This window comes from Nerophis lumbriciformis, linkage group LG13 (assembly GCF_033978685.3).
Source record: "Nerophis lumbriciformis linkage group LG13, RoL_Nlum_v2.1, whole genome shotgun sequence".
In the NCBI taxonomy this organism is placed as follows: Eukaryota; Metazoa; Chordata; class Actinopteri; order Syngnathiformes; family Syngnathidae; genus Nerophis; species Nerophis lumbriciformis.
In genome coordinates, this window is record NC_084560.2 from 47499878 (window position 1) to 47521653 (window position 21776).

The 21776-nt window shown below is 39.6% G+C and overlaps 1 protein-coding gene across 2 annotated transcripts; it reads left to right on the top strand.

Moving 5' to 3' along the window:
• Nucleotides 1-781: 781 nt before the first annotated feature.
• katnal1 (katanin p60 subunit A-like 1) lies at nucleotides 782-20587 on the top strand. 2 transcript variants are annotated; one of them, XM_061970682.2, is made up of 11 exons: nucleotides 782-910; nucleotides 1398-1571; nucleotides 1641-1804; nucleotides 8051-8216; nucleotides 13439-13548; nucleotides 13612-13717; nucleotides 13780-13938; nucleotides 14589-14715; nucleotides 14786-14920; nucleotides 18145-18271; nucleotides 19940-20587. In XM_061970682.2, the coding sequence occupies exons 2-11, from the start codon at nucleotides 1410-1412 to the stop codon at nucleotides 20136-20138; spliced, it is 1455 nt and encodes a 484-aa protein (XP_061826666.1). In that variant the 5' UTR covers nucleotides 782-910; nucleotides 1398-1409; the 3' UTR covers nucleotides 20139-20587. The 2 variants fall into 2 exon arrangements, with proteins under 2 accessions (XP_061826666.1, XP_061826665.2); XM_061970681.2 differs by lacking the exon at nucleotides 782-910 and adding an exon at nucleotides 1010-1284.
• Nucleotides 20588-21776: the final 1189 nt, after the last annotated feature.

Below are 21776 nucleotides of genomic sequence, written 5' to 3' on the forward strand. Positions count from 1 at the left end.
ATACTGATAAATGTGTAATGACAGCTCCAAAAACGAATTCAAACCACAAAATAAACTAAATAAATCAACACAAAAATGTGACACATTATGGGTGGGTCACATATGCATGTACAGTAGATGGCAGTATTGTCCTGTTTAAAAGTGTCACAACATTGCTGTTTACGGCAATGTTGTGAACAGGCTGTCAACACGTCACTCAGGTCCGCATGGAGCTGGAGGGGGCGTGGCCTCCAGCTCCGCCTGAATTTCGGGAGATTTCCGGGAGAAAATTTGTCCCGGGAGGTTTTCGGGAGAAGCGCTGAATTTCGGGAGTCTCCCGGAAAATCCGGGAGGGTTGGCAAGTATGCCTTATAAACACTACTTTTAATTCAGTTTATTTTAAAGCAATTTAGGATTCAAAACATCGTACCTCATTTACATACAAAAAGATCGTTGGATCTTTTGCATTTATCTATGAAAAGAGATCATTTTAAGTCCTAGCTTGGTGATAACATATTGCATATTTCACATGTTCACCGACCGCTTTACGTGAATAGTCGAACAGCGCCTCACTGTGGCTAAGGCCGGAATTGCTAATGCTGCGTTCACTTGACCTCGGAGTATAACAGAACAACGAAGTCAAACCCGGATTATTGTTTTAATACATGCATTTTTACCGAATAGTTGAACCAGATGCATTTGAAAGAGCGTACATATAACATAACCTTCGACAATACACCATTTATGTGACGTTTAATACTTACCATCTGCATCTATCGACGGGGATTGACCAACATTTAGTCAAATCACGTGAACGCACCACAGCAAGGGCGCCATCTGTATTCCTGACGAGGCGTCTCTCCGCGGCCATGGCAACACTCGCTTGAGCGGCCTTCGAAAAGACACCACAAACATATGATATTTCACGCAGGTATGACGACTTTTATTGAGTTGGACACATTAATTACACGTCTTGTTGTTCTCTTTGTTCTTTTGACAGACGATAAGAGCGGTTGGCGTCCTGGGGCGTTTTCGTTAATAATCAGCAGCCGGCTTGTTGTTGTGTTAGTTTTAGGCCTAGACGCTAGACTTGTTGTTGTGTTAGTTTTAGGCCTAGAAGCTAGACTTGTTGTTGTGTTAGTTTTAGGCCTAGAAGCTAGACGTGCTATTAGCAACAGCAGCTAGCTACATGAGCATGGATGGATGGGGCTAACAGGTGCATTCGTGTGCTACCTTATTATTTGGCTGTGTGACAATGGCAGACCAGAGCAGTCCCACAGCATAAGTACAGTAATAACTGTCCAAGTGAGCATCATTCTATGTGTAAAAAAATGCACACTCTCTCTGTATTGTGTCCCAATCCATAGTGCAGGTGTACCTAATGAAGTGCATATTCTTCCTGTCTTTTTGTCATGCAGCTGTCATGCAACATGAATCTGTCCGAGATCTATGACAACGCCAAAAAGGGTCGCGAGTACGCTTTGCTGGGCAACTACGACTCCTCCACGGTCTACTACCAGGGCGTCCTCCAGCAGATCCACAAGCACTGCCAGACCCTCAGAGACCCGGCACTCAAAGTCAGATGGCAGCAGGTGGGGGATCCTTTTGCTTTTGTTTTTTCAATTCCATATTAACTCATCGTTTTGGACATTTGTCCTCAGGTGAGACAGGAGCTGACCGAAGAGTGGGAGCAGATTACAAGTATCATGGGACTACTTGAAGCCTTCAAGTCAGAGAAGCCGGTGACAGTGCAGGTCCCTCAGTCCGGAGGGAGTGGTGCCGAGGAGCCTGCAGCATGGCCGCCGCCCACGCCGGCGGAGCACAGGTGAGTGCGAGCCGCAAAACTAAGGCCACTATTGGGTTTAACGGTGTTTTAATGACCTTGTAGAGTGGCTACTACCGTATTTTTCGGACTATAAGTCGCAGTTTTTTTCATAGTTTTCATAGTGCGACTTATACTCAGGAGCGACTTATGTGTGAAATTATTAACACATTAGTGTAAAATATCAAATAATATTTTTTAGCTCATTCACGTAAGAGACTAGACGTATAAGATTTCATGGGATTTAGCGATTAGGAGTGACGGATTGTTTGGTAAACGTATAGCATGTTCTATATGTTATAGTTATTTGAATGACTCTTACCATAATATGTTACGTTAACATACCAGTTGGTTATTTACAGTGTTGGGACTAACCAACGCGTTACTGTAACGCCGTTAGTTTCGGCGGTAACTAGTAATCTAACGCGTTATTTTTTATATTCAGTAACTCAGTTACCGTTACTACATGATGCGTTACTGCGTTATTTTACGTTATTTTTTATGTAGTATCGGCTAGAAACTGAGGATCTGATCGTGTTTTATGGCAGCGAAGCAGAGACGTGCTTCTGATTCTTCCTCTGCGCTCTCTCTGTGTGTGTGTGCGGGTGTGGGGTTAGGTGTGGTTGGTATCAACACTTCTGTCAATCAACAATCAGCATCAACAATTGCATCATCAGAGAAATGGACATTGAAACAGTGTAGGTCTGACTTGGTAGGATATGTACAGCAAGTAGTGGACACAGAGAGAGAGATCAGAAAGTATAAGAAAAAATGTCTACATTTGATTATTTACAATCCGAAGAGGTATTATGTGGAAGGGAGGGTGTTAGTTTAAGGTTGTAGTTGCCTGGAGATGTTCTTTTAGTGCGGTTTTGAAGGAGGATAGAGATGCCCTTTATTTTACACCTGTTGGGAGTGGATTCCATATTGAAGTGGCATAGAAAGACAATGAGTTAAGACCTTTGTTAGTTTGGAATCTGGGTTTAACGTGGTTAGTGTTAGTGTTAGTGTTATTATGCTGTTTGTTACTTATGTATGTTATGTTGCAGCTATTTAAAATAGTTTTGTCAATTTGTTCTGGCCTGAAATAAATTGGCCCTTTGAAACATATCTTTGTCTTTGTGTGTTGTATGTAGAGCACATTGCTTAGCAGAGTTCAGTGATGCAAATGCATGTCAAGTTGATCAACAGATTGTATTATTCTCCAGTGCAATAACAGTACTGAAATGATAATGATAATGGGAGCTTTAAAAACAAAAAGTAGAAGAAGTAACTAAGTAGTTACTTTTCACAGTAACGCATTACTTTTTGGTGTAAGTAACTGAGTTAGTAACTGAGTTACTTTTGAAATAAAGTAACTAGTAACTGTAACTAGTTACTGGTTTTCAGTAACTAACCCAACACTGGTTATTTATGCCTCATATAACGTACACTTATTCAGCCTGTTGTTCACTATTCTTGATTTATTTTAAATTGCCTTTCAAATGTCTATTCTTGCTGTTGGCTTTTATCAAATACATTTCCCCAAAAAATGCGACTTATGTTTTTTCCCTTCTTTATTATGCATTTTCAGCCGGTGCGACTTATACTCCGGAGCGACTTATACTCCGAAAAATACGGTACTCTTATAATGGAAAGACATACAAAAAAAAACGTTCTTCAGACAAACTAATCAAAATAAAATAAAAAATAAACACCAACATGGTCTTATGCTCCGTGCCGCAACCACAAACTTGGACAGATATGGTGATAATTATGAATTTTGCCAGAGCCTTTGTGCTTTTCTGCTTTATTTGCGCTGTTCAGACACGTCCGTCATGGTGTGACGGTGAGGACTCCCAACTGCACTCAATTATGTATAGCAGTGATCCTCAACAGGCGGACCGCGGTCCATGTCCGGACCCAGCGACGTGTCCGTCCGGACCCAGCGACGTGTCCGTCCGGACCCAGCACGAATTATAGTAAAAAAAATAAAAAATAAAAATAAAAAAATGTTTTTTTTATTATTATAATTATTATAAAAAAATATAATAATTGTATTTATCTGTGAGTTATCGCTAGCGCAAGTCAACGTTCTTTGTTGTTTTTAGTCAAATATCTCCACGTTTCGTTTACACTTCTCGTGTCTCACTCACTCCGTCTCTCTCTCTCTCTCTCTCTCTCTCTCAGAGAGAGAAAGAGAGAGAGACGGAGTGAGAGCGAGAGAACGCCACTCTGATTGGCTAATTCCGGGGTATGGGTTGTCATCTCTTTCACAACGACGCGCTGATAGGCTGTTACCACCTGGGTCATGTGCACAGTGCATGGAACCTTTCGCTGCAGGCACACAGTTGTCTCGTATCGCTACTTCGCTAACTGTTCACTTGTCAGTCACTGAATGTGAATCAAATCACAATGGCATGCTCCAAGTTGGCTCAGGCTGGTAAAAGAAAGGTGGACAGGGAAAACCGACGTTTCAAGGAAGAATGGACAGAGCAATATGTTTTCATCCTACCTACTGCAAGTACCAGACCAATGTGTCTACTATGCAACACTACTGTTGCTCTGGTGAAAAGTGAAAATCTGAAACGTCACTATCTGAAAGAGCACCGCGAATTTGAAGAGACATTTCCTCATGATTCAGAGCTAAGAAAAAAAGAAATCACGAGGCTGAAAAAGTCATATGAAACATCAAGCAAGATTTTTGTTAAATCTATGACACAACAACAAATAGCAACAGAGCAGTAACGTGCGGTGAGGTTGATGGCTGGTGAGGCACTGACTTCATCACAGTCAGATTAACAAACATATGAACCCTAAAGAGTATCTTATTCACCATTTGATTGGCAGCAGTTAACGGGTTATGTTTAAAAGCTCATACCAGCATTCTTCCCTGCTTGCCACTCAGCATCAAGGGTTGGAATTGGGGGTTAAATCAAGGCTTGGAATTGGGGGTTAAATCACCAAAAATGATTCCCGGGCGCAGCGCCGCTGCTGCCCACTGCTCCCCTCACCTCCCAGGGGGTGATCAAGGGATGGGTCAAATGCAGAGGACAAATTTTTTCAAAGTTCTTATTTATTTTTGTTTCAAAGAGAATATTTCATGTATTTTATTGGATATTCATTTTATTTTTGTTAATTTTAAGAAAATGTTAAACTACCTACCTCCTGCTATTATATAAGCTTGACCGATAATAAACGGACCCAGCCTGTTTCCAAAAAACATTTGTGGACCTTCAAGATTTGTACTTGAGGACCCCTGATGTATAGCAATCGAGAATAAAAAGGACACAGGAAGAAATTGCTAAACCTTAATAATATTAACAATAAGCAGTTCAGCACCTCTAATAAATAGTTTAATTACCGGTACATGTGTTTATTATCTTAATATATCTCCTCTAATTATTTAAAATGTTTCGCAAAATATAAAACCTTTTCCCTCACACATTTACAACTTTTTAAAAGAATAATATTTTTTGAAATATGAATGAAAACAACTTCTCCTCAAAAATGTAAAATTCAAACAAACTTTGTTTATCAAAAATACAACTTAGTTTTTCAAAATATACTACTTTTTTCTCAAAAATATTTCTCAAATATACAAAAACATTCTTAAGTATACAAAAAAAGTTTCAGAAATATACATTGTTTTTCAAGATGTACAATTGTTTTTCTCTAAATTTTACGACAACATTTCTGGAATGTACAAAAAATCTTGAAAATTTAAAACTTAGTTTCTCAAATTAAAAAAAATATTCTCAAAATTGAAAATAAACCTTAAAAATATGCGACTTTGTTTCTTGACAAAACAAAAAATTCTCAAATGTATACACATTAAAAAAAAAATTAAATAGACCCACACTTTTCTAAAATATGCAACTTTTTCACAAAAAATGCAAAAACATTTTCTCAAAAATGTACAACACAAATTCATACCTGCCAACTACTCCGGTTTTCCCGTAATTAGTACGGTTTTCATCAACCTATTCCGGGTTACGGTTGCAGTGATAAAAAATACAGTTTTTCATTAATTAATTTTTTTTTTTTTTTTTAAAGTTTTATTCACGAAATCGCGTAACAACAATGACAATCGACACTGCTTCCCGTAACTTCCTATCGAGCCATTCCGAATGCCATGCGCGAGGCTATTTATAGCACCGCTGCCAAGCACGAGGCACCAGTTGCCATTGTTTCCAAACGAGCGAACGATCATGGAATCAGCCGGAGAAAAATCGCAAACGAGTCTTAAACCGAAAAGAAAACTGCAGTCATTCCGTGAAGAATATTCAAAAGCCTATCCGGGAATAATTATCCGTTCCAAAAAGGGTGAAAACTACGCGAATTGCACCTTGTGCAGACAAGATTTTTCCATCGGACACGGAGGAATTAGCAATGTAAAAGACCACGTTGGGACAAAAAAACACAAGTCTAATGCCGTTGCTAGCGATACAAGTGGAAAACTTTCAACGTTTTTCGGATTTTAGCCACAAAAAGGTAATGACACCAATGTTATCTATTGGAATTGTTTAGTACTGTTATACTGTTAAAAGTGTTTATACTATTTATGCTTTCAAGTCCAAGTTGAAGAAATCTTGTTAAATGTTGACAGCATAACTACCAAAATACAGAAGTATGTCCTTAATATTTTTGCAGTGCTATTTCTGTTGAAAAGTTCAAATGATTACATTAGAGATGTGATGTGCCACTTTTCAAGTGTCTGATGGCTTCAATTCATTTTCATGAATTTTTCATATTTTGAATTCTTTTGAAAGGCTTACAAAAAAACTACATTTGAATTGTAATTCCATGCTATTGACAGGACTATTAATTTTAATGAAGTTAGCTTACCATGTTTACAGTATGATAATTGTGATAGAAATGTGAATTTTAGGCACAGAATATTTTTTACAATTGAACAAGGCAGTAGATTATACAAGATTGGACAGAAAGTTAATAATGACACCAATTTCTTTTTATGGAATTGTTTAGTACTGTTTTACCATTTGTTTACTGTAAAAAGTGTTTATACTGTTTATACTTTCAATTAACAAATTGAAGTCTTGTGAAAGGTTGACAGGATAACTGGCATTAACTGTCAAAATGATTTCAAACTATTGAAGTTAGCTTACAGACTAAACATGTCAATCAACCCATTTGATTTTTGCTGTAATATTTTTGTTTTGAAAAGTCACTGTGACTGATAGAAAAGTGATGGTTTTAGCAACATTTTAACCTGTCTGAATGCTAATAATCATTTTGCGTCGGGGGGCGAAGCCTGAACCCCCCACCAGGACTTTGTCCTGGACCTACCGGGGCCTGTGGCCCCTGGACCCTGGCTACTAGGTTTTTCTGATTTCAAAAGTTGGCAGGTATGCAAATTCTAAAAAAAAAACGCAATTTTGTTTTTCAAAAATATACAACTTTCCTTCTCAAAAAAACACTAATCTTGGTTTCTCAATAAAGAATATTATTTTTCTTAAAGATTTGCAACTTAATTGTTAATATTGTAGCAATAGAAGTAGTATAATGGTTACACACGGACTAATCAACAGACAGCAGCATTTAGCTCCACCCTTACACACGTACTCGTACAAATACATGCCTTACTTCCAATAAACTCCTGCAGTCAAGCAAATAGTTAGGATGATCCCCTGCTGGCCACACTATGGACTGGACTGTCACATTATTAACTAGATGTACTCCACATCCAATGCCAAGGGCGGGGTCTCCACATTTGCGGGCCCCTCCAAAGTTTCTCTTTGTGCCCATTGGGTTGAGTTTTTTTCTCGGCCTGATGTGGGATGTCGTTGTGGCTCGTGCAGCCCTTTGAGACACTTGTGATTAAGGGGCTGTATAAATAAACTTTGATTGATTGATTGAATTCCCACAGCCAAACTAAAACAGAAAAAATGGTGGAACATTGGGCTTGTGTTTTTTTGTTAACAAACTACTATCAACTTAGATCCTTGCCAAAATTGAGTACATTCTTCCTTGTGCTGCTCAGTTTTTGTAAAGATTTTTGGCTGCTAGCTATAATGTATATGTCCTTCATTTTTTTTATCATGGCTGACATAAAATACAACGGCTAGTGGTGTCCCAATACTTGTGCACAGCAATGTAGTGGCTCACAGACCAAGGCAGGAGAGCAACAACAGTCCAACAGACGAGACTAGAGGCATCATCACAAGACTGAGCAGCGTTGTGCGCATATGATCTACATCCTCTCAATGCTGCGTTGTTTGATTCCGGTTAATGTGTGTCCCCCTTAAGGAATCCCGTTGTCGGGAAGCGTCCCAGCAGCGGAGTGAAGCAGCAGAAGAAAGAGTCACCTGCTCTGCATCACAGAGGGGACAGTCAGGAAAGTCGTGGCCAGGCTAAGTGGAAAGGAGACAGGCCGGGAGTCCGAGATACTCGCAGCACAAAATCTAATGATGAGGTCAGTCTGGATGTAACGTAATGTAAGTAGCAGTCATAAGTTTAGAGACATGGCCATGTCCACACGAACAAGGAGAGTTTCAAAACCACATATTTGGGGTTAAAACAATCTGCATCAAAACAAGTGTAGTTTCAAAACTGCACAAACGCATACACCTGCTGCCATGCACATTTTGTCCAATCAGAAGTCTGAAATAAAGCAGCAATAGCTGACTTGGTGGCATTACACCTTTTGATGGACTTTAGACGAACAATGACATTATCTTTAAAAGCAGCCTGCACGTACACAGAGCCCTGGGAACATTATTAAAGAGTGAATGCTGCTGAAACCCAACACTCATAGACATATAACGTGTTCAGCAACATGGTGATGTATTACGTGTGCAGCGAAGTATACTTTATTTATAAAATCATGAAGCACGAACGAGCCAAGGAAACCATTTTGCATTTTTAAGGGAATTATAAATAATTTAATCATGGATATAGTGATATGGTACATGTGTAATGAAGTTAAAGTTACAGTACCACTGAGAGTCACGCACACACTAGCATACCTGCCAACTACTCCGGTTTTCCCGTAATTAGTACGGTTTTCATCAACCTATTCCGGGTTACGGTTGCAGTGATAAAAAATACGGTTTTTCATTAATTAAAAAAAATATATTTTTTTTTAAGTTTTATTCAGGAAATCGCGTAACAACAATGACAATCGACACTGCTTCCCGTAACTTCCTATCGAGCCATTCCGAATGCCATGCGCGAGGCTATTTATAGCACCGCTGCCAAACACGAGGCACCAGTTGCCATTGTTTCCAAACGAGCGAACGATCATGGAATCAGCCGGAGAAAAATCACAAACGAGTCTTAAACCGAAAAGAAAACTGCAGTCATTCCGTGAAGAATATTCAAAAGCCTATCCGGGAATAATTATCCGTTCCAAAAAGGGTGAAAACTACGCGAATTGCACCTTGTGCAGACAAGATTTTTCGATCGGACACGGAGGAATTAGCGATGTAAAAGACCACGTTGGGACAAAAAAACACAAGTCTAATGCCGTTGCTAAATTTGGATTTTAGCCACAAAAAGGTAATGACACCAATGTTATCTACTGGAATTGTTTAGTACTGTTATACTGTTAAAAGTGTTTATACTATTTATGCTTTCAAGTCCAAGTTGAAGAAATCCTGTTAAATGTTGACAGCATAACTACCAAAATACAGAAGTATATCCTTAATATTTTTGCAGTGCTATTTCTGTTGAAAAGTTCAAATGATTACATTAGAGATGTGATGTGCCACTTTTCAAGTGTCTGATGGCTTCAATTAATTTGCATTAATTTTTCATATTTTGAATTCTTTTGAAAGGCTTACAAAAAAACTACATTTGAATTGTAATTCCATGCTATTGACAGGACTATTAATTTTAATGAAGTTAGCTTACCATGTTTACAGTATGATAATTGTGATAGAAATGTGAATTTTAGGCACAGAATATTTTTTACAATTGAACAAGGCAGTAGATTATACAAGCTTGGACAGAAAGTTAATAATGACACCAATTTTTTTTTTTATGGAATTGTTTAGTACTGTTTTACCATTTGTTTACTGTAAAAAGTGTTTATACTGTTTATACTTTCAATTAACAAATTGAAGTCTTGTGAAAGGTTGACAGGATAACTGGCATTAACTGTCAAAATAATTTCAAACTATTGAAGTTAGCTTACAGAATAAACATGTCAATCAACCCATATGATTTTTGCTGTAATATTTTTGTTTTGAAAAGTCACTGTGACTGATAGAAAAGTGATGGTTTTAGCAACATTTTAACCTGTCTGAATGCTAATAATCATTTTGCGTCGGGGGGCGAAGCCTGAACCCCCCACCAGGACTTTGTCCTGGACCTACCGGGGCCTGTGGCCCCTGGACCCTGGCTACTAGGTTTTTCTGATTTCAAAAGTTGGCAGGTATGCACTAGGTGTGGTGAAATTACCCTCTGCATTTGACCCATCCCCCTGTTATACCCCCTGGGAGGTGAGGGGAGCAGTGAGCAGCAGTGGTGGCCGTGCTCTGCAATCATTTTGGTAATTTAACCCCCAATTCCAACCCTTAATATTGAGTGCCAAGCAGGGAGGTAATGGCTCCCATTTTTATAGTCTTTGGTATGACTCGGCCGGGGTTTGAACTCACGACCTACCCATCTCAGGGCGGACACTCTAACCACTAAGCCACTGAGTAGGTTTTAAAGTGTATATTGTCTTTAACTTCAGGACACACTACAAGAAGGATGCTACATTGTTTTTTTTTTTAGTTGCTTGCTCACTTTTTACGCGCGGGCTCAGTCGCATCCGGCTCCATCTACAAAAATGGAAGCAAGACACGTAAGTTAACTTCATGATTTGTCGTTAAACAAGGACTAAAAACATAAGATAATGTTGCATCTTTCTTATGACACAGAGCAAAAAGTCTTGCTTGTCAAAGTTGTCCCATCAGGTGGAGGTTCCACAGCCATCGTAGCCAAAACAGCTGACAGTCATTTTCACCGGCGGGAGTGTCACAAAGCACATTTTTATCTGTCTTTTTTTATTGATGTTGAGTGAAAAGAGCAGCATGTTTACGTTCAAACACACATGAAGTACTCTTATAGTGTGTTTAAAGGCAGCAAGGCAGTGTTGTTGAGCTAGGAAATGACGGCGCACAACCGTGACGTCATCACTAGTCACACGTACGCTAAGCGGAGAGTTTTGGATCTCTACACTTTGGCCAGCGTTTGTAAAAGTCTGCATTTTTAAAGACAAAAGTATGCATCTGCGTGTGGACAAGAGGCAGAGATAAGTCTGCATTTATGAAGTATCTGTGTTCCTGTGGACATGGCCTAAAACAGTGCTCCCCAACCTTTTTGTAACTGCGGACTGGTCAACGCTTGAAAATTTGTCCCACGAACTGGATAAGAGAGATGGTATTTTTTATTTTTTTTTGTCATAAAAAAATACAATCATGTGTGCTTACAGACTGTATCCCTGCAGACTAGTGATGGGTTGATGAGGCGTCATGAAGCGTTTCGACACATTGCAAAACTGTATTGATACTGTGTCGATACTGTGTCACTAAATACTGACATCTGCTGGACATTAAAAATCCCTACAGGCAACCTATGGACCGACTCAACTGACACTGATTTGATGCCCTAGTACAGGGGTCACCAACCTTTTTGAAACCAAAAACTACTTCTTGGGTACTGATTAATGCGAAGGGCTACCAGTTTGATACACACTTAAATAAATAAATATATTGTCATTTGTAAGTTACACGTAAGTGTGATTTAAACAAGAATAGCTAAATAAATAAATGTATATATATAAAAAAAATGGGTATTTCTGTCTGTCATTCCGTCGTACATTTTTTTTCCTTTTACGGAAGGTTTTTTGTAGAGAATAAATGATGAAAAAAACACTTAATTGAACGGTTTAAAAGAGGAGAAAATACGAAAAAATTTAAAATAAAATTTTGAAACATAGTTTATCTTCAATTTCGACTCTTTATAATTCAATATCAACCGACAAAAAGAAGAGAAAAACTAGCTTATTTGAATCTTTTTGAAAAAATTAAAAAAATAATTTATGGAACATCATTAGTAATTTTTCCTGATTAATATACATTTTAGATTTTTGATGACATGTTTTAAATTGGTTAAAATCCAATCTGCACTTTGTTAGAATATTTAACAAATTGGACCAAGCTATATTTCTAACAAAGACAAATCAGTATTTCTTCTAGATTTTCCAGAACAAACATTTTAAAAGAAATTCAAAATACTTTGAAATAAGATTTAAATTTGATTCTACAGATTTTCTAGATTTGCCAGAATAATTTTTTTGAATTTTAATCATAGTAAGTTTGAAGAAATATTTCACAAATATTCTTCGTTGAAAAAACAGAAGCTAAAATATGTATTATTCTTTACAATAAAAAAATAAATAAATTTACTTGAACATTGATTTAAATTGTCAGGAAAGAAGAGGAAGAAATTTAAAAGGTAAAAAGGTACATTTGTTTAAAAATCCTAAAATCATTTTTAAGGTTGTATTTTTTATCTAAAATTGTATTTCTAAAAGTAATAAGAAGCAAAGTAAAAAATAAATGAATTTATTTAAACAAGTGAAGACCCATCCATCCATCCATTTTCTACCGCTTATTCCAAGTGAAGACCAAGTCTTTAAAATATTTTCTTGGATTTTCAAATTCTATTTGAGTTTTGTCTCTTTTAGAATTAAAAATGTCGAGCAAAGCGAGACCAGCTTGCTAGTAAATAAATACAATTTAAAAAATAGAGGCAGCTCACTGGTAAGTGCTGTCCTTACGGGCTACCTGGTGACCGCGGGCACCGCGTTGGTGACCCCTGCCCTAGTATATACAATAATATAAACCAAGTCATTGTATTTCATTTAGGATTATTTCATATCTTCATTTAAATAAAAATATATTTGTATCTTTTTTAGATACAGTCAATAAATAATGTGAACATGTATCATAACATGGAAATCTAAGAGAACGTGTTGTGGATGATTGTGGACTGGATTTTTATTTTATTTTATTTTTTTACACATTTTTATAAAAAAAAAAAAAGTTAGGGTTTAAGTTTTTCCAACGTATTACATTATAGACGATTTCTCTTCTTAGTTATTATTTCTCCGGCTGTAGAAAAGACCCGCTCACAGGGCACAGAGGAGGCGTCAGTGCGACACAGTTCGCGTATCGGTCACGTGATCAAAACAGCTCATGATCGGTCACGTGACTTTCTAAAAGCGGTACGCGCACCGACACAGGGTTTTGCTCTATGAGCTCGACGCATGCGCCGATGCATCGGTGTTGCCGGACCCATCACTACTGCAGACTGTATTGATATATATTGATATATAATGTAGGAACCACAATATTAATAACAGAAAGAAACAACCCTTTTGTGTGAATGAGTGTAAATGGGGGAGGGAGGTTTTTTGGGTTGGTGCACTAATTGTAAGTGTATCTTGTGTTTTTTATGTTGATTTAATTAAAAAAATAAATAAAATAAAATAAAATATTTATTTATTTATTTCTTGTGTGGCCCGTTACCAATCGATCCACGGACCGGTGGTTGGGGACCACTGGCCTAAAAGACAAGTTGTGTACAAACCTGTAGACATTTAAACACAAACAAACACAGCACTTGCTTTTTTCCCCTCATTAGTGGAAGAAAGGGGAAAAAGACCAGAAAAAGTTTGATGGCGGTGGACATGAGAACGAACTGGTGGAGTCACTGGAGCGAGACATCGTGTCTCGCAACTTGAATGTACACTGGTATGACCGCACACACACACACACACACATTTTTTACTCATACTGACAGAATTCCCTGGCTAGGAACGACATAGCTGATCTGGAGGACGCCAAGAAGTTGCTGAGAGAAGCTGTGGTGCTGCCCATGTGGATGCCCGACTTCTTCAAGGGTATTCGACGGCCCTGGAAGGTACGCATACAGTAAACACATTGATATTATTTGTCTGATAAATACCATTTCTTTCATGACAGGGCGTGTTAATGGTGGGCCCGCCAGGTACAGGAAAGACCATGTTAGCTAAAGCCGTGGCGACGGAATGTGGGACGACGTTCTTCAACATGTCCTCGTCCACGCTCACTTCCAAATACCGCGGCGAGTCGGAGAAACTTGTGCGCCTGCTCTTTGAAATGGTAATAAATAAATAAGGTGTGAATCTTTGGGCAGCGAATGATTCGATCTGAGTCCGAGCCCCGCGGCGATGATTCGATTCAAAATTGATTCTCCATTCAACACGATTCTCAATTCAAACCAATTCTCGCAATGTATTCTTTGGTATAATTATTATAATGAATCTATTTCAAAACATGAAGATGGCCTAAAACATCTATTAAAAATTTATTATTTAAAACAATTTTTTTTTTTTAAACTTAGACCTGCTCAGTGGTTAGAGTGTCCGCCCTGAGACTGGGAGGTGGAGAGTTCCAAAGACATACCAAAGACTATAAAAAGGGGAGCCATTACCTCCCTGCTTGGCACTCAGCATCAAGGCTTGGAATTGGGGGTTAAATCACCAAATGATTCCAGAGCGCAGCCAGCGCTGCTCACTGCTCCCCTCACCTCCCAGGGGGTAAACATGGGGATGGGTCAGATGCAAAGGATAATTTCACCACACCTAGTGTGTGTGTGACTATCGTTGGGAATTGAACTTTAACTTTTAACTTATGAATTGATTTAGAATCGGGATGAATAAGAATTGTAATTCAGATGTGAATCGATTGTTTTGTGCACCCTGAGTAATGAATATTGTGATAAAAGTCAGGTGTTTGTGCTGTTCATACAGGCCCGCTTCTACGCGCCCACCACCATCTTCATCGATGAGATCGACTCCATCTGTAGTCGGAGAGGAACGTCGAATGAACACGAAGCGAGCCGCAGGGTCAAATCGGAGCTTTTGATTCAAATGGATGGTAAGCGAGGTTATGTTCTCTTCACATCCCATGTCCAGTTATGGGAGACTTTAATGTTTGTCTCGTGCAGGTGTGGGCGGCGCCCAGGACAACGACGACCCTTCCAAGATGGTGATGGTGCTCGCCGCCACAAACTTCCCCTGGGACATCGACGAGGCGCTGCGGCGGCGCCTGGAGAAGCGGATCTACATCCCTCTGCCTACAGGTGACGCTTTCAATCACGCTCATTTGAAGCGTAATATTACTTCCATGCATTGGTCACTCATAGGCCTGAGTCCATAAGTCAATTTATTGAACGATAAATGAAATTGAGGTCGATAACTCTGCTGGCATCGATAAATTGCCGTGTGTGTGTTTGGTTTCTTCATCTCTCGCTGCAAACGGGGAGAAAGAGGTCTTACCGTATTTTCCGCACTATAAGGCGCACCTAAAAACCACAAATTTTCTCAAAAGCTGACAGTGCGCATTATAACCCGGTGCGCTTTATATATGGATTAATATTAAGATTCATTTTCATAAAGTTTCGGTCTCGCAACTACGGTAAACAGCCGCCATCTTTTTTCCCCGTAGAAGAGGAAGTGCTTCTTCTTCTACTGTAAGCAACCACCCGCCCGCGTAGAAGAAGAAGAAGCGCGCGGATATTACCGTACGTTTCATTTCCTTTGTGTGTTTACATCTGTAAAGACCACAAAATGGCTCCTACTAAGCGACAGGGATCCGGTTCATGAAAAGACGCAATCTCTCCATCCGCACACGGACTACTATTTCACAGCAACTGCCTAAAGACTTTCAAGAAAAGCTGGCTACTTTCCGTGCATATTGTAAAAACAAGATAGCTGAAAAAAAGATCCGGCCAGAGAACATTATCAACATGGACGAGGTTCCACTGACTTTTGATATTCCTGTGAACCGCACTGTGGATACAACGGGAGCACGTACGGTGAATATTCGCACCACAGGGAATGAGAAGTCATCCTTCACTGTGGTTCTAGCTTGCCATGCTAATGGCCAGAAACTTCCACCCATGGTGATATTCAAAAGGAAGACCTTGCCAAAAGAGACCTTTCCAGCCGGCGTCATCATAAAAGCTAACCCGAAGGGATGGATGAAGAAAAGATGAGCGAGTGGTTAAGGTAAGTTTAAGTTTACGCAAAGAGGCCGGGTGGCTTTTTTCACGCAGCTCCGTCCATGTTGATATACGACTCCATGCGCGCCCACATCACGCTGATTTTTAATATATTATTAAAGTTTGACTGACCTATCTGACTGTTTTTTTGACATTCCTTTAGCGCAGTTAGATGCGGCTTATAACACGGGGCGGCTTATAGGTGGACAAAGTTTTGAAATATGCCGTTCATTGAAGGCGCGGCTTATAACCCAGGGCGCCTTATGGTGCGGAAAATACGGGTACTCTAAATATTGCCCAAAGCACCTGAGTGCATTTATTAACCAGTAGAATTACCTGAACACAGTGAGCCCTCTTTTCAATCATCCACGATATTTGTCTTGCTGGACGGAGAGCAACACAGGATTCACGGCCACCGCCTCACTACTCGCGACTCGCTAGTGAGAGGTTTCGCAAAGTACCAACCCAGCAGTCACAAGACATTGATAATACAAACCCCGTTTCCATATGAGTTGGGAAATTGTGTTAGATGTAAATATAAACGGAATACAATGATTTGCAAATCCTTTTCAAGCCATATTCAGTTGAATATGCTACAAAGACAACATATTTGATGTTCAAACTCATAAACTTTATTTTTTTTTTTGCAAATAATAATTAACTTAGAATTTCATGGCTGCAACACGGGCCAAAGTAGTTGGGAAAGGGCATGTTCACCACTGTGTTACATGGCCTTTCCTTTTAACAACACTCAGTAAACGTTTGGGAACTGAGGAGAAACATTTTTAAGCTTCTCAGGTGGAATTCTTTCCCATTCTTGCTTGATGTACATCTTAAGTTGTTCAACAGTCCGGGGGTCTCCCTTGTGCTATTTTAGGCTTCATAATGCGCCACACATTTTCAATGGGAGACAGGTCTGGACTACAGGCAGGCCAGTCTAGTACCCGCACCCTTTTACTATGAAGCCACGTTGATGTAACACGTGGCTTGGCATTGTCTTGCTGAAATAAGCAGGGGCGTCCATGGTAAGGTTGCTTGGATGGCAACATATGTTGCTCCAAAACCTGTATGTACCTTTCAGCATTAATGGCGCCTTCACAGATGTGTAAGTTACCCATGTCTTGGGCACTAATACACCCCCATACCATCACACATGCTGCCTTTTACACTTTGCGCCTAGAACAATCCGGATGGTTCTTTTCCTCTTTGGTCCGGAGGACACGACGTCCACAGTTTCCAAAAACAATTTGAAATGTGGACTCGTCAGACCACAGAACACTTTTCCACTTTGTATCAGTCCATCTTAGATGAGCTCAGGCCCAGCGAAGCCGACGGCGTTTCTGGGTGTTGTTGATAAACGGTTTTCGCCTTGCATAGGAGAGTTTTAACTTGCACTTACAGATGTAGCGACCAACTGTAGTTACTGACAGTGGGTTTCTGAAGTGTTCCTGAGCCCATGTGGTGATATCCTTTACACACTGATGTCGCTTGTTGATGCAGTACAGCCTGAGGGATGGAAGGTCACGGGCTTAGCTGCTTACGTGCAGTGATTTCTCCAGATTCTCTGAACCCTTTGATGATATTACGGAGCGTAGATGGTGAAATCCCTAAATTCCTTGCAATAGCTGGTTGAGAAAGGTTTTTCTTAAACTGTTCAATAATTTGCTCATGCATTTGTTGACAAAGTGGTGACCCTCGCCCCATCCTTGTTTGTGAATGACTGAGCATTTCATGGAATCTACTTTTATACACAATCATGGCACCCACCTGTTCCCAATTAGCCTGCACACCTGTGGGATGTTCCAAATAAGTGTTTGATGAGCATTCCTCAACTTTATCAGTATTTATTGCCACCTTTCACAACTTCTTTGTCACGTGTTGCTGCCATCAAATTCTAAAGTTAATGATTATTTGCAAAAAAAAAATAAAGTTAATGAGTTTGAACATCAAATATGTTGTCTTTGTAGCATATTCAACTGAATATGGCTTGAAAAGGATTTGCAAATCATTGTATTCCGTTTATATTTACATCTAACACAATTTCCCAACTCATATGGAAACGGGGTTTGTAAGTGTAAACAAAAACCAACAACATTATGATTTGTACATTTTCAGAATGTGTGTGTTCTATTTTTAAACAATCTGAGGGTGTCTTTATTTTTTAAGTTATCGTGCCATGATTTTTACCACTCGGGAGTAGATTTTTAATAATAATGGCGAAGGAAACGCCATAGGGCTGCATTTTTGTTCTCATTTCTTGTAACAATACTGTATGTGTGCCATGGTTTGTTTTTTGTGCTTAGCTGTGGGTCGCACGGAGCTTTTGAAGATCAACTTGCGGGAGGTGGACTTGGCCGCCGATGTCGACCTTGATCACATAGCGAAGAAGACAGAAGGCTACTCCGGGGCGGACATCACCAACGTCTGCAGGTTTGTACGGCATATACAGGTAAAAGCCAGTAAATTAGAATATTTTGAAAAACTTGATTTATTTCAGTAATTGCATTCAAAAGGTGTAACTTGTACATTATATTTATTCATTGCACACAGACTGATGCATTCAAATGTTTATTTCATTTAATTTTGATGATTTGAAGTGGCAACAAATGAAAATCCAAAATTCCGTGTGTCACAAAATTAGAATATTACTTAAGGCTAATACAAAAAAGGGATTTTTAGAAATGTTGGCCAACTGAAAAGTATGAAAATGAAAAATATGAGCATGTACAATACTCAATACTTGGTTGGAGCTCCTTTTGCCTCAATTACTGCGTTAATGCGGCGTGGCATGGAGTCGATGAGTTTCTGGCACTGCTCAGGTGTTATGAGAGCCCAGGTTGCTCTGATAGTGGCCTTCAACTCTTCTGCGTTTTTGGGTCTGGCATTCTGCATCTTCCTTTTCACAATACCCCACAGATTTTCTATGGGGCTAAGGTCAGGGGAGTTGGCGGGCCAATTTAGAACAGAAATACCATGGTCCGTAAACCAGGCACGGGTAGATTTTGCGCTGTGTGCAGGCGCCAAGTCCTGTTGGAACTTGAAATCTCCATCTCCATAGAGCAGGTCAGCAGCAGGAAGCATGAAGTGCTCTAAAACTTGCTGGTAGACGGCTGCGTTGACCCTGGATCTCAGGAAACAGAGTGGACCGACACCAGCAGATGACATGGCACCCCAAACCATCACTGATGGTGGAAACTTTACACTAGACTTCAGGCAACGTGGATCCTGTGCCTCTCCTGTCTTCCTCCAGACTCTGGGACCTCGATTTCCAAAGGAAATGCAAAATTTGCATGGTTGGGTGATGGTTTGGGGTGCCATGTCATCTGCTGGTGTCGGTCCACTCTGTTTCCTGAGATCCAGGGTCAACGCAGCCGTCTACCAGCAAGTTTTAGAGCACTTCATGCTTCCTGCTGCTGACCTGCTCTATGGAGATGGAGATTTCAAGTTCCAACAGGACTTGGCGCCTGCACACAGCGCAAAATCTACCCGTGCCTGGTTTACGGACCATGGTATTTCTGTTCTAAATTGGCCCGCCAACTCCCCTGACCTTAGCCCCATAGAAAATCTGTGGGGTATTGTGAAAAGGAAGATGCAGAATGCCAGACCCAAAAACGCAGAAGAGTTGAAGGCCACTATCAGAGCAACCTGGGCTCTCATAACACCTGAGCAGTGCCAGAAACTCATCGACTCCATGCCACGCCGCATTAACGCAGTAATTGAGGCAAAAGGAGCTCCAACCAAGTATTGAGTATTGTACATGCTCATATTTTTCATTTTCATACTTTTCAGTTGGCCAACATTTCTAAAAATCCCTTTTTTGTATTAGCCTTAAGTAATATTCTAATTTTGTGACACACGGAATTTTGGATTTTCATTTGTTGCCACTTCAAATCATCAAAATTAAATGAAATAAACATTTGAATGCATCAGTCTGTGTGCAATGAATAAATATAATGTACAAGTTACACCTTTTGAATGCAATTACTGAAATAAATCAAGTTTTTCAAAATATTCTAATTTACTGGCTTTTACCTGTAGATGGCAAAAGAAGCACAGATTCTCGATAGTTTAGGACTTTTCTTGTGTCGTTTACTGCAGGGACGCATCAATGATGGCCATGCGTCGGCGCATCCAAGGCCTGAGCCCCGAGGAGATCCGAGCGCTGTCCAAAGAAGAGCTGCTGATGCCCGTGAAGATGGAGGACTTCAGCCTGACACTAAAAAAGATCTCCAAATCCGTCTCCGCGGCAGACCTGGAAAGATACAAAGCTTGGATGTCGGAATTTGGGTCGGGATAGAGAAAGGAAAGAACTTAAATCCCAGGTGCGCCTGAATCTTCATCCTAGCTGCTAATCCTGATTCCTCATATGGCCGAGTGAATGAATACAGAACCAGTGTTTACATCTCAACCCATTTATTTAAAAAAAAAATAATTGAATGTTGGTGTTATATTGTGTAACATAACACTTATTTATCCTGTGTCCACGAAGGATGCTCATTTTCTTGTAGCAGTTGAGAGTGAATCAGCAGCGCCTCTGCTGGTTGCACTCTATATTTGAACTCAATCGCTTCCAGACACAATGGATCAATAATCAATTCCACGCAATCAACAAATTCTTAAACAACATTACGACCATGGCGAATGTCCACTGTGTGCTGATATAAGAGTGTCTGTTGTTTACGGTTTTTTTCTAGATATCTGAAGAGACATAATAAATTAATACAATCATACATTTTATACAGTAAATTTTGGTTTTATTTTGTTACTGCTTCGCTATCAGGGAAACCAGCTATTCCATTTGATGTTCCTATAATTGCTGGCCCTAATAATGCAAAAACAAGGTACATATTTTTGTTTGCTCTTTTCATTTCTATCATCAGGCATTTAGAGCTCTTGGTTAGTTAATTCATTAAACACAGTGGTTAGCCGTGCGTTTCAGTGATGTCCTACTTAGTCCCACTTCAATAAATACCTCTCAAAATACCATCATTTATATTGCCACATGGTCACAGCTTGTGAAATACTATACAAAAACACACTTGCGCACTACTGGGCATTGAATGAACTCAATTTGTCACTAGTGTACCAAAAGGGCTATTTTTTGGCGCATTTAAAAATCAATAAACCCATGGTACTGTCAAATTAAAAATAATTGTAAAAAACATATTGAATGTGAAAAAATAAAAATAATTGTAAAAAACATATTGAATGTGAAAAAATATATTTGAACTCACAATACCGCTTGTATAAGTGGGCAGGCAAACCATTATATACCTCCCTGCTTGGCACTCAGCTGCATCAAGGGTTGGAATTGGGGGTTAAATAACCAAAAACGATTCCCGGGTGTGGCCACTGCTGCTGCTCACTGCTCCCCTCACCTCCCAGGGGGGTGATCAAGGGTGATGGGTCAAATGCAGAGAATAATTTCGCCACACGTAGTGTTTGTGACAATCATTGGTACTTTAACTTTAATTATATTTGCCACCTAATCAACGTTTTGCTTTGCTACTTTGTTGGTTAAAAAAGTGAGAACCGCTGATTTCTCCGCTGGCCGGGTATGGCTCCGGTGCCACTTTTCTGCTTTCCTAAATCACAACTTGTGATCGGATACCCGGGAGTGTCAAGTGAGTATCCAATCACAGTCACGTTCAACGTAAGGCTACTGTCAACAACTTGTGAGCTGATCGGCTATCGCAACTGTCTGTTAATTGAATGTCCTCCGTTCGTTAAACTGCACAGACGCCACAAATGTTGGGTCAGAAGGCTTCCGGCAGAATTCAAACAAGAAGCGAGCTGACTTCTGATTGGATAAAAGCTCTAACTTAAAAGAGCAACACTGGAGCCTAATAAGACTTGAAGAGAATATGATGAATACTTTTATATATTTATGGAAAGTCAATTAAAAAAATACTGTGAGTGTGAATGTTGTCTATCT